The following is a 13,453-nucleotide window of genomic DNA, read 5'->3' on the forward strand; positions in this document are numbered from 1 at the left end:
ATTGAATGGATGTTGGAGTTCGGAATGATTGTTGCTAGCTCCGATTCTCTTTGGCTGAGGTCTACCAACCTTTTGTGAATGCATGATGATCATTAATGTGATGATTGTGATCTTATTATATCTGCACTCGTTTGTCAAGAAGTAATATGTTCATATTTGTCTTTGTAGTAGTTTGAAGGAGGTTTTCCTACACGTGCCCACATCCTGGTTGCATTCATGCATCCTCACCACTGTAAATATTCACAAGCATTTTTGCGGCAATTGGGTCTATCTGACAGTTTAAAAAAAAAAAAAGTCAACTTTGGAAAGTAGGAAAGCTGGCCTTCTTTACATTCTTTCCATACAACCAATCTCAAAACTATTGGAAAGCTAAGCCATAATTGATGGGTTGATATAGTTGCGCTTTGCTTGCTTGAGTGCTGGTGGAGGCCCATTCATTGTCATGTAACTTGGCGAGGCTGCCATCTAGTGGACTCCATGTTAAATTACAGCTCCCGGGTTTGGGAATTTCTAAAGTCTGAGACTCCTCCTTACAGGGCCAACATTTTTACACCCGTTAAACATAAGTGCGTGTGGAATCCTCCATGCCATTGGAATTAAAAAGTTGACTGTTTTCTCAAGTATTTTTTTAGGAAAAGGTTTTGGTGTTAGGAAAACATTGGGCCAGAAAAAAAATCTATAAATTATTATAATTTCCCCATTATAGGACTCAGAGGCTGTCTTATCTTAGAAGTACAATTTTGCCAATAAAAAAATCAGGATTTTAATCACGGCAAAAAATTCATAATTGTGCAAGAATGAAGCTAAGTACTTCCATGATAAAGTAAGAATATAATGATTTCAAGGTGTAACAAGGGAAGAAATTTTTCGTTTTAAAATTTAATTCCAAAAACATAACTCTGTAATATCACACCTTTTATTAATTTATTACTGAATATTAATGCACTTTTAGCTATTGGTCCAAAAAAAATAAAATGCACTTGTCGTTCGTATGCACTTACTAAATGGTGTGAAACAGTCATTTATTAGTTACTGTTTTGTGGATGCCTCAGCTACAACCCGAGCAGTTTGATTAATGGACAAAAAGTTAAAAATGTTTTTTGCAGTCCTGCGGGAATAACGCGTTTCATTTCCTTAACTTGCATAAAATCTATCCAAACAAATCAGTATGAATGGATAAATTGTACGTTATAATCATTTTCAACCCCAAGTGCCATTCATTAATTATATTATTAATGAATGGTGACTTTGTGTTGTTCTGCTGTTGCAAAACAAATTGCTCCCGAGGGGGATAATAAAGTTTCTGAAATCATTAGGGTCACCTTAAAGGGGAAAGTTGCTCTGTGTGCCAGGAGGTGGCAGTAGCTGACTACACCTGGCTCCTCAGGCGCTGCGTTGTGGACTGAAGGTTCAGCTTGGTAGTGCCAATGTTGGGAATGTGTGACGTAAGCGAGCCCTGCTGAAGGAGTTTCGCACGCGCAATGTTGACTTAACAAACTTGTGCATGGACAGGACACTCTGTGTGTTGCCTCTTTGGTTTACACAAAATAACTGCGTCAGAGTTGTCACAGAGGAACTCAGCATTTATCCGCTAATTTTCTTTTACACAGAACCCTGCAGAAGAATAAAATAAAGTATGTGTGATACATCGAGTATGAAATTATTTTAACCTTAATTGAAATCAAATTACAATAACCCATTCACCATTTTTAGGTAAATATAGTCTATTTGTTGGGATGCACTGTATCACATCATCATTACTACATTCCTGTTAGTTAAGCATTCTAGAAGGAGGAAAAAAAAAAAAGTCCGTTTTCAACAAATATTCGAGTCTGCATTCCCCAGGAGAAAAAAGTGTCATTTGTCATTCGTAAACTGTGAATCACTAATGGCATACATTTTAATTGCTATATTAAACAAATAGTTCAAAACAGTGTATAACCATTCAGACAGTAGCTGCCGATAGCCAGGCGCAGCTCATGCCGAGTCACTCAATATGCAGAACGACTAACGGGTTAATCAACTCGTAACATGCTTGATCCTAAAAATATTGGTGGCATCAGCCCTAGTTCACTGCACGGCCCAGTAAGCATTTGCTCACATACGCGGTCAATGACCCAGCGTGTGTCAACACAGTGGCGCGTTTCACCTCAGTCTCGTTGGGATCCCATTCCAAAATACCCCCACCGGTACTCACTGGTTCACTTTATAAAGACTTTGAATGGGGAGTTTATATGCACTTTCTTTCTACACTATAACATAGTGCTCCCTATACAGTTGCTTCACTTAGAAATGTTTCTATAGTGGCCTTGTTGTCATTGTAGCTTTCTGAATGTGCTTTTGTCCACATGGGGGCGCTGGAGCAGTGCTTTGTTATGCTTAGTTGTCCATATGTGAAGCAAAGGAAGCCTCATCTTGCATCTTTTAGTTTCAATTTTAGGTTACGTCTTAACATACATCCCGTTCTGATGTGAATTTTCTGTTTTTTTTAGGACCTGGAGATTGTCTACTCCTACCTCCATGGCATGGAGGCCTTGTCCAACCTGCGGGAGCACCAGCTCAGGTGGGCGTTGCATTTTACAACAATGAAATTCATCAAAAAAAAATCATGTCAAGGCTCAAATTTTACCAGCGTTTTCCCAAATAACTAATAAAACATCTTTGTGGAAAATACACGTGACTTTCCCGGCAGCCAATGCGTTTCCAGCATGCCTCGTGTGTGTGCATACATGTGGATTATCCCGCCGAGGGAACAATGTAAAGTACATGACCTGTGAGCTGGAACATTCCACGCAGTGACTGACCCTTTCCCAGCACTCACTTTCCAGTCAGACACCACACTTAGCAAAGGATTATGTTAAAGATCTTGTTTTTGTGTTGCCCCTACACACACGCACACACACACACACACACGCACACAGACAGGCTAGTGTTTGTTTGAGTGTGCCCCTCAGCTGTGTTTAGATGAGCTACTGTGAGTTACAACACACTCTGTGATGTCGCAGTGTTGTTTCTGGAGGCTATGGGGGGGTGGGGGGGGGGGGGGTCCTGATGCAGATGACATCTAGGGAATTCACTACCCGCACAGAAACTTCAGTTGCAATGAATGAAGTTGAAAGTTATTACGAAACCGATTTCTTTGAATGCGTTCACAACTACGAAATGAAATTTCTGTCGAAATTTAGCCGATGCCCAACGGAAAAGCGTAGAATCCGCTGAAAGGAAGGAAATAAAGTATAGTGTGTGAAAACTGGAATTTAAAAACTATTCTGTGTTATTTAGTTTTGCTTTTTATCGAAAAGGACAAATTAATAAGTAAAAGCTGAATTTGGGGGAACAAGCCTTATTGCCCAGTCCTTGTACAGACAGATACAAGTAAAAAATGTATGAGTTTTATCTTGAAAAATTGAAAAAATAAATCTGATGCAATGTTGGTCAAATAAATGTTGAATGATGTGGAAATTTGATGGAATGGAGGCACGTCCACATTTATATGCAGGAAGTATTCATTCTGAAATTACCTTTCACCCCTGCAGGATCATGTGCGAGACGGTGCGCTACGAGAGACACGAAGCCAACGAAGTGCTTTACTAGTAAGTGCAAACGTAATGTGATGTTGTTTGAACGGATGCTGATAATTTGACGGACACCTTTATGGAAGTGCATTTGGTGCTTGCTGTACATCACTTTGACACGCGAACGCTCACACGTGATTTAATAAGCGGAGGTTTAAACATGGCTACGCGCAGCCTCCTGTCTATCACTGACGAACCTAAAGGGGCCTTTTGCTTTGTGTTGAAAAAAATGGAACGAAAGTTCGTGTTTGTTCATCATGTATTTGGCGCTCCAAATCATTCTGCTTATGAGCTGTCCCACATTTGGGTCTTTATGAAGTCGGATTTTTTTTCGTTCCCAAATACAGATCACATAACACAGAATGACATGCACCTATGACCCAGTTAACAACCTCATCGTACCTTTGCGCTACTGATGTCACTGAGCGACACAAGGATAATTGTTGGAAAAGTCATATTTTTGCTCTCTCGCTGGCACAAACGCACAATCCAAAGCTTCTGCAAAAGTGCCTGTATGGCAAAAGAGCCAGAACCCTGCAGGATTTACCGTCCGCTGATTACAGTTTTCTCGCAGATAAGAGGCTGACCTGACACATTTTTACTTGAGGTTGCTATCGTCTGATCAGCCTTTTAACCTCTTCAGTGTCGCCATTTGCAAGTACACTAGCCGTCAGCCATTGCCTGTCGTCTTTGTTATTTTTCAAGTGTAGTTCGGTGCATTTCTAGAGCAGCAACAACAAAAAATAGTAATATAGGCCTCAGCTGCCGTCGCTTTGTTTCTCCTTAAGACGCAAATGCAAGAGGGGAAAAGTTGCTGCAGCGCATTCCAAAGTGCTTCCAAACAAACATTACTGGATAGACTTTTCTTTTTGTGGATGCTGTCGGAACACTCAAAAGTTAGTTTGACAACAACGTTGCCACGCCGAGACTCTTCCCCCCCCATGCGCCTTTCATGGCAAAAGCGTCGAAAACAAACTTTTTCCTTGTTATATTTTTATCTTTTGGTTCGCATCGGACGCTGCAACGCTCCTGTCAAACGTCTCTCCATCTTGTCAGTCCAAACAGCTTTTATTCTCTAGCTGTTTTTTTTGGGGGGGAACGGCGCTCTGAGAATAGAATAAGAAATAAAATCATTTCTCACACTCCAGCCTGACCCATCTGTCTTGGATACTTAATTGTAACTCATTTGGACGAATTCCCTAGTTGGTGTTCTTCAAAGTACAAGCCCTGGAAGTCTCGCAAAATGGCTCTCTTAAACCAAAATAGCCGATTTCAGTCATGGGTCCTTGAGTCTTTTTTATGTGTATGTTGCCATGTCCGCCCAATTTTGTGTCAACCAATAAAACAAGTGTCTGGGTTCGTTTCAGTCCTCAAAATGATCATTAAACTTTGATGTGTGCTTCTTGGCAATTTAAGCAAGCGTCTGTCACAGATAGTGGCATTCCTTTTTAGTTCTTTTGGCCAAGTTCTCAAGTAGGCACCCATAAAAGTAGGAGTTCAAAATGGCTGCTTTAGTCCAAAATGAAGAAACCTCTTGTTCATTCTCGTGCACAGATTTTTTTACTTGTAATTGCAAATATTAAAAGTTTTAACTGTTATTAACCGTCCGTTTTATCATTTTAAACTGTCACAAGGAGTGCAAAGTTAACCGCGGTGCAATAGAGCTACACAAGTCAAATAAAGTAAAAACTAATTTTAGTCATGAAGTGCCGTGTAATGTCCAAAACTTAAAATATTTGCTTTTGCTTGTTAAAAAGATGCCAAACGACGGCTTGCTGCGATGACAAAATACTGATATAGCTGTTTCCTGAAAAGACAAAGTACTAACGTTGCAATTTTGTAAAAAGAAATACAATTGATACTGGGCGTTTATCAAAAAAACACTATTGTTGGCACACTATCCCGAATAAAACTACTCATGTCACTTTTAAACAATAAACTGACATTATTCTTGAAAAAAAAAAAAATGTGTCAGTTAAAAGAAAACTGAGCATCCCCGTCCGACGCCCCCGCATTGGCCGCCTCTTCCCGTACACGTGGCCCAAATCAGTCAAGCTGTCAGCTTGTTCGCTCACTACAATTTCTTTGTTAGCAAACTTCACAACCGTGTCTGTGCCACCATCGCGAGACACACTTCTTCACAGGCGGCATCCCATTCCGGCGCCGATGGCAGACTGTTGCCAAGGCGACTTCTTGTTTTTTTTCTCTCCAAATTGTGATTCCAAATCTTTCTCATGCAAATTCCTTATCAGACTCTGCACACACTCTTCCATAGTTCAAGTTGCTTATTGGGTGTCTCCCTAATAATACTAATGTAGTTGTTCACCGCAGGAGCCGCTTTTGAACTGGAAAAGTCTGGTGATTAACTTGTCAAAATGTTCCCACCGGGAGAGTACGAGCGCATTTGTTTGGCAATTATCTGCAAAAGGCTGTGCCAGCCAACAACGACGGCGTTGGCGTCATCACGCCGGGTCACCGCGAGTTTACTCCCGTCTGTGCTTCCTCGTCTCCTCGGGCGCTGTAATAGATGTGGGCGGATGGCGGCGCGCTTGCCGGTTCATTCACAGTTCTCCCGTCTGCACTTTTTGACACTGTTCACAGCTTCTTATTTACAAATTCGAAAGCCTTTATAGTTATAATTATAGTTACTTGCTAGCTTAGTGTCTCAGAGGTGTTGTTTCAAACCAACACAGAACATGAAATAAATTGTAGAAAACAAAGGGTGACACTAATCAGCGACGATTTGTCACTCCTAAATTATGATGCTACGATGATATTGTGCCTTGTAAACAAAATCCTTGGTTGAAACGATGAGCAAGTTTGCTTTATGCCGTTTCCCATTCCGGCAACTTCTGTTTGTTTGGTGCACACAAGGAAAACTGTGATGAAGTGACTGTATACATGCCGAAATCAATCAATCAATCAATGCTCCAAAAAGTGAAACCACAAACGGTCATTTATTTTTAAATAGAAAATGAAAATGAAAAAACTAAGACTGTTGACAAATATCCAGCGAACGTCTTCATTGTGAAGCACCCACTAGTTGAACTTCAGATGGTTAAAAAGGTCGCTTGTGTTGCCAGTGGTTTATACTTTGTCTACCACTACTCTTTTCTATTCAGTATCCCCCCCCCCCCTTTTTTTTTTTTTAAATAAAACATTGTCTTGGATTTCATTTATTCTATTTGATGCAATTTAATATGTATATATTTGATCCTTTGTGTCGGAATTAGCACTAATCCTCTATTAATTTTATTATTTTCTAATCTCTCCTTGCAGCCCTGATGACATTGGAAGCTGCTGGTACATCCTTTTGTCAGGTTCTGTGTTCATCAAGGAATCCATGTTCCTGCCCAGAAGCAGGTAGGTTGTCCACCATTTTGTTTTTCTTGGGGTTTTTTGTTTTGTTGGGGGGCTCATTGAGGGTTTATTTCAAAGTGATTGTCTCTTCTGATTAGGCCCGTAGCATTGTTGGGGAAAAAAAAAAGAGCTGTCTTTGTTGCTCGAACCGACCAACGTGGGCGATCTTTTTTGTGCATTGCGTAACACACAAAAGAGCATTCGGGCGGCCGGGTCGTGGTGCCGCGAGAGGGTGGGAGTTGCTCACCGGTCGTTCAGATGAAGTTGGGGAGGCGTTTGAAAGCCCAAAAAACTGTTAATGCTAACCTTTTAACTTTGAAAATGCTTGTAAGCGTGATGCCGGTATTATTAGAATTTATTGCACACTATTCATTTTACTATTCATACTTTTTTAGCTGCTCATTCTTACAGGGGTACCTGAAGTCATCACAGTTTTGTCACTTCCACCAAACTTGGCATCAAGTCAAACGTTCATTATAATGAATGGTTGTGAGATTCAAATGTCTGTCAAAAGCTATAGATTTTTACAGTGATACCTGAGGGCAGCAGTTTGCGCTTGATCCAACCAAGTCAAAATCAAGTTTCAATAATAACTAGGGTAAGAAGAAAAGAAAAGACTCCACCTATGCCTTTTTCAATTTGAACCCAAATTGCACACTTAAATGAAATCCCCTACCTCTGACAGCTCTGGAAAAAGTCTGTACGACTCAACAAGGGAACGCGACAATGCCTCAGGGCTGAATTAGTTTTTTGACAAACTTCTAGGAGTCCAGTGAGAAGATATCTTCCTGGAGATTATAACGGCATGGTGGCGTTGGCTTCTTCATTCGCCTTCTATCGGCGCTTCTCAGCGGAGCCGTCTGACAATGGTTGACTCGTTCAAAGTTAAAAAGTTTGTTTATCCCAGAGGCCGGTGTAACATCAAACGTAACCCAGATAAGCCGAGCCTGACGAGTGGGTGACACACATTCACATCTAACATCAATAGTTGATCTTTTCAAGATTGTGCGGCATCAATATTTTGTTCTTTTTAAGAATGTTTACAATCAGTAATTTGTCCTTTTTTTTTTTTTTTTTTGGCGAGTGTACAACACCAGCCGTTTTGTCTTTTTTAAAAAGCCCTTTTTTAAAGAGCCACACCCTGCATTTATTTATTTATATACTTACTACATCGTTGCAGTAGTTTGTCGTTTTTTTGTCAAAGCTAGCTGGTAGCTGCACTTTTTTACACTTAGTTACTGCTTGCATAAATATATGTAAACTTTCCCAAACATTAACTAAGTTTTGACAATCGAAGCTCTACCAGCTTCTTTCTCAATTTTTTTTTTTCCAAAGTCTAATAGAGGAAGCAGTGATGAAAAGCATTCCACTCATTCTGATTCTGGTTTCACTTCCGACATTTATTAAATTTATCTCCACTATCAGCTGACTGGCGCTGGTCTGGTCTTTAATTCGTAGAAAATTCATCACTTCCTGTCAAGGCGAGTAAAAACGAATCAACTGCCTGATGGGAACTAGGAATGTTACGCCATGACGTGCTGCGGTAAAGGTTAGCAGAGTTCACACCAGTTCTTGTCAGTCGCGATGCAACAACCCAGGAAAACGCTATTTTTAAAAAAAACTTTATTCTGTCTTTGCCCGATCTTTATCATTTACATCTCAGCAAATTCACTTTCTAAGTGTAGACAGACAAATTGTTAGTATATGGGAATGTGCATCCTTTGCCAGGAACTTTTTTTTTTAAGTAACTTAGTGACAAGTGCGAGTAAATATTTTGCTATGATTTATTAATGTGATTACAATTATGTTGGTGTGACATAGACTGTTTAGTTTTGACACAAAACACATTTTTAGCTACTTAGTGAAGTGCTTTACTGATGTTGGTGGTTTTATTTTGGGTTGCGCCAATGTTGGGAAGTTTAACTTTAAAAGGGAGTGTTGCTTCAAAAGCTTGGGAAAGGCTCTTACTTCACAAGGCATCATTCCGGTTGATTGACTGTTTTTACAACATGGTATTCATGAGTAACTTCTGCCGAATAGCGGGAGGATTCCTACTCCCCTCTCTCCCTCCCTCCCTCACCCCCCTTTGACAAATGACACACTCCACCCTCTTGACTCCATTGTAGCAGGAAGTGAGTTGTATGCTGGAATGCCGGCTGCGTAGCGCATTACGAGGGGTAAAGGGGGCTGGCGTAAAAGGGGCCGAGCCATTGGACGAGGGGGGGCGGGGGTTTGATCTACCAGCTACGCACTCTCATTCTCACAGTAGTGGTGAAGGGGTGCGCACGGTGGGATATACACCGCAATCTGCCGACCTGGAACATGTCCGCGGGACTTAACTAAGGGACTAACCTTGCGGGATATTTCCGGAGGAGGAGGAAGGAGGATCGTCTAATCTTATCAGGTGGCGGCTTCACTCCGACAGCAGAGTGGTGGCGGGTGGGTAAGCGTCAATTAACTCCCAGTGCCTTAGAAAAAAGTGGCTTGTTTTGGTTGTGATGTTAAAATGTGAGCCAGGAGCGGGTGAAGTCTTCAAGGGTGTGGAATGCGCAGCGGGAGCTATTTTGGATCTAGATTGGAGCACGCTTTTGAAGCCAAACGTCAAAAGACAAGGTTCCTTGCTGCGGGAGATTCAAAGTGCAGCAAGAGTTGACTGATACCACCCAGAAAACTTTCCAAACTCTTTTTTAATGGATTTTACAATATTATAATGAACAGGGGTCTTCTCGGTTTATGCCTGTCTTGGGTTTATAATCACAAATATGCAATAATGAATCTTTTTTGGGATATCACAACGTCAAAGTCCATATTAGGGAAAGTGCACTATCCGTATCTTGTCATCTTTAATGAATGAAAGATTCTCAAATAAAATGTAAACAATTTTTAAAAAAAAAGCTCACCAGTTAAATTACTTAAACTTAACATTAATCGCTTTTCTTTTTGTCATTTTGTCCGTGGAGAAAGTACAAAAATGCTGGTTTTCTTACTAAAAAATGCAACGTTATTAGTTTTTCTTCTTTTCAGGAATGCACAACAAACAATAGTTTTTAGGAAAGCCAAACGTCAATTTGTTTTTTCAGGAACTTACAACAGCACTTACGTATTTTTCTTCTGTTTGAGAAAATGCAACATAATTTTAAAAAGTGTCAAATCAATCACCTTTTGTCTTCATTTTAGGCAAGTGCCTCCATACTTTGTATTCATTTTGGGAAAGTGCATCATCAGTACTTTGTCATCTGCTTAGGAAAGTGCAACAGCAGGTAGTTTGTCATTTTGGGAATAATAGTTTGTCTTGATTTTAGGAAAGTGCTGTTTGTCTTTTTTTACGATTCTAAAATAAATTGGGTCCCAAATAATGTGCATACAGTAAAACAAACATTAATATCACAGCTTAAATATGTTGTTTTTCTTAGTTAAGGTAGCACCCAATTTATTTCCTTCAATGCCGAAATGAATTTGGATGTTTGCCCAAAATAGGGAGCAAAAAGCAAAAGCATCTTATGGTCATTGGCCTGTTTTGATGAGCTAAAAGTAGTCATGCATCCGAGGAACAATCTTGCCAGTGGGATCAGAGTCTATTCCGGAAGGTACAAACCGTGAACTATCTGCTTCCACGTGGCTAGAGGAATTGTGTTTACAAAGCTGAAAGGTGGTTGGGTGGTCAGCTGCTACCCTGAGCGAGATTGGGGGGGCAGTGTTCCAGTGGTATCAAATCTGGGTTTTTAATTCTCCTTCTCTTCATCTTTCGTAACCAACAGGATTAATCTTTGTCCTTCTTAAAGGCCCAAGTGAGTTAAAAAAGCTGGTGTACCCGCTCACCGCACCACTAAACAGCTTTGCGTAAAAGCCTAGACCCCCAATTCTCCCCGCTTCCCTCCCTTTTCGTCCGCCCTCTTCCAGCCGGGATTAGGCGGCGCACCGGTCGAGTCGCCGACAGCAGAATGGATTTGAGGCTTTGGCGGTGAGCCGCCGGGCTCACAGACTGAAAAGGCGGCTGATGTATGCGCTGTGACATTCCAAATAACCCGGGCCCGTTGTATAACAGGAGGTCGCCAAGGGGGTGCCGGTCACCTGATCGAGCAAGGAACTCGTCTACAAATATGACGTGTGGATATGAACGACACAGTCTGATGACAGTGAGGAAAGGCATGAGGGATCGGTTTTCCTGCATGCTCATGCCCGAGAGCAGTGAGTCCCAACCAGGGTGCTGTCGGACACCGGTGTGAGAAATTGTCAGAGTTCACCTAATTTGTCCATATGTCAGTTCATCTTCTTTTGCGGTTGCTAGGCAATTAGCGCTCAGGGTTCGAGTTAGGTGTTTGAGATTAGGTATGGCCTTTGGATTTAAAATTGCGGGTGAGGTTGCGGTTAGGTTTATGGCTGGAGTTGTTTCTATTGGTCGTATAGTCTAGCAGTTTTTATTCATATTTATATATTTAAATGTAAATAGACTTGAAATGTGAGATACGTGAGAGATATACAAAACAGGGGACCAACTTTCTTCATTTCCCAAATGTTCCATAACTTCTCATTTTTGGTATTCCTGATATTCATGACTTCTGCTATGGAATTGCTATCTTAAGAGTTTCCAATCTCGATTTGAATGTCGATGCAGAGTTGCGTGCTAAGACGGCCAAGGTCATTGATGCAGCATAATTTATAAGGCAGTAATTTTCAATCTCTCAAGGGGGGTAAAAAAAAACTTAATTCTCAATGTGATGATATTATTTTTGCTACGTCCATCTGTGCCGTCCGTCACAGGCTGTATTCTCATTGCGCAAAACACACAGCATTGCTGGGCTTAACGCAGTTTTACATCTGAATGTTGGCTGGCGATGCGTGACAAAAACAGTTTAATCTTTTTGCAGAGTTGCACGCTCGTCTCAAAGAGTTATGATCCGCACCGGCATCTGGCCACCTTCCTCATCACTGTCATCCTCTTATCCGTTGGCGCACTGTCGCAAAACATACCGGTACATCGGAAATAAATGCACCGGGTATCATAAACCTGAATTATTACATCTCTTCAGCCCGCCGCAGAAACTAGAAAATGTGATTTCTTATGAAAATGCTGAACTGCTAAAAAGCTAAGATGTTAATAATTTGTAGGCCAACTCATAGCAATATAGCAACCTGAGTGCAAAAATTGCTGAGGCAGATTGTTGAGATTTTAAATCTTGCCCTGTGTTTAGGTACTACTTCAAATGACAACTGATAGCATTCTAACAGCACAAGATCCCAACCTCGGTTGATTCATAAAGGCATTCCATTTGGCCTTGTATTCAGGCACTATTTTCAATTGGAATGCCTAAAATGCTAACATACGCCAAAAAGGCAACATTTTAAATCGAGCAATCTCTTAGCTACTGATACGTCTTAACATGCAAGCATTTGCTATGTCATGGTGATAAGTTGATAGCATTTTCACCCCAAATGATGTGCCTTTGCTACAATAAGTTGGGAAATATTCTAACTGGATTTAAGTTATGGAGCCACTCGGGTTTATCAGTAATTGTGTCGCAGAAGTTTATCCAACGAGGCGATCAGCTAATCGACGACGCGCCGCTCCCATTCTCAATGAAGACCCGTCTTAAAAGCATCAAACAAGGAAGCCCTTGTGTCCCAACAAAGGCAGCCTTCTTCGTCAAAACCGCCCCAGAATTTCCAAGGCCACTGCTGCTGCTCTTCTTTGGGATATTTGGGGTCTTTTAATACGTTCTTGCTCGCCGCCTCACGAGCTGTGAGTACAAATTGTGACGTCGCTCTAGTAGAGTTTTCCAGAGACGAGTGGCGGTGCCATTCCCAATTAGGGGGGGGTTATCCCCACTTCAATGCTGCTCTTTGAATGACTTGATGCAGAAATTCCGGAACAAATCTGTAAAAAGCGAGATTGGAAAGTTGGCCTCAAACAGACACTATTTCCAAATGTGCATGTAACTATGTGTAGTTTACTTTTCCACCACTTATGTTCAATAATACATTTTGACGTGCAGATTTAAAAATGTGTAAAGGTAAGTACCAATTTAAAGTTAAGTCTTTTAGACGCTTTAGCCAAGCAAGTGTCAAATGATATAGTTGGTCGTCGAAGAGATATTAATCATTTTGTTTTTTTGTTTGTGGGCAGTTTCGGCAAGCGATCGGCAGGCAGTCTGAGGCGTGGATGTGAGTGCATCGTCCTGGAACCATCAGAGATGATTGTGGTGAGTCTTCCTGACTGAAATGTTTGTGGTCCAAGCAAATTTAACGGTATACGTGCTGGAATGCGTCCGCTGTTTGTGGTTGGCCAAGTTCTTTACTGACATACTTGTTACGTATTTGAAACCATACGACTTTAAAATAAATGCTGTATTTAAACCATACAACTCTGTTGGAGAAAAATACATGTTCAGCCCACTCAAGACCGCACTGTGCTTGATGTTGAAATAGGTCCACTAGATTAGTTTGCATGAGCAATGTTCTTGTTACTTGTTGTCATCGTGTTTATGTCATGGTAGCCTCTCGAGCCGCTTCTCTCGAAG

At 41.1% G+C, this 13,453-nt stretch overlaps 1 protein-coding gene across 7 annotated transcripts in view; it reads left to right on the top strand.

Moving 5' to 3' along the window:
• rapgef2b (Rap guanine nucleotide exchange factor 2b) overlaps nt 1-13,453 on the top strand; it is a 66,785-nt gene that overhangs the window by 15,686 nt on the left and 37,646 nt on the right. For 5 of the 7 annotated variants that reach the window (XM_088389116.1, XM_088389282.1, XM_088389203.1 and 2 more), the window contains exons 3-6: nt 2,493-2,563; nt 3,537-3,593; nt 6,855-6,938; nt 13,060-13,135. In XM_088389116.1, the coding sequence (XP_088245242.1) occupies nt 2,493-2,563; nt 3,537-3,593; nt 6,855-6,938; nt 13,060-13,135 (288 nt within the window). Of the gene's footprint in view, nt 1-2,492; nt 2,564-3,536; nt 3,594-6,854; nt 6,939-9,190; nt 9,379-13,059; nt 13,136-13,453 lie in introns of those variants that run through there. The other 2 variants (XM_088389594.1, XM_088389503.1) reach the window with 2 other exon arrangements.

This window comes from Syngnathus floridae, chromosome 1 (genome assembly GCF_059516105.1).
Source record: "Syngnathus floridae isolate MCC-2025c chromosome 1, RoL_Sflo_1.0, whole genome shotgun sequence".
Lineage (NCBI taxonomy): Eukaryota > Metazoa > Chordata > Actinopteri > Syngnathiformes > Syngnathidae > Syngnathus > Syngnathus floridae.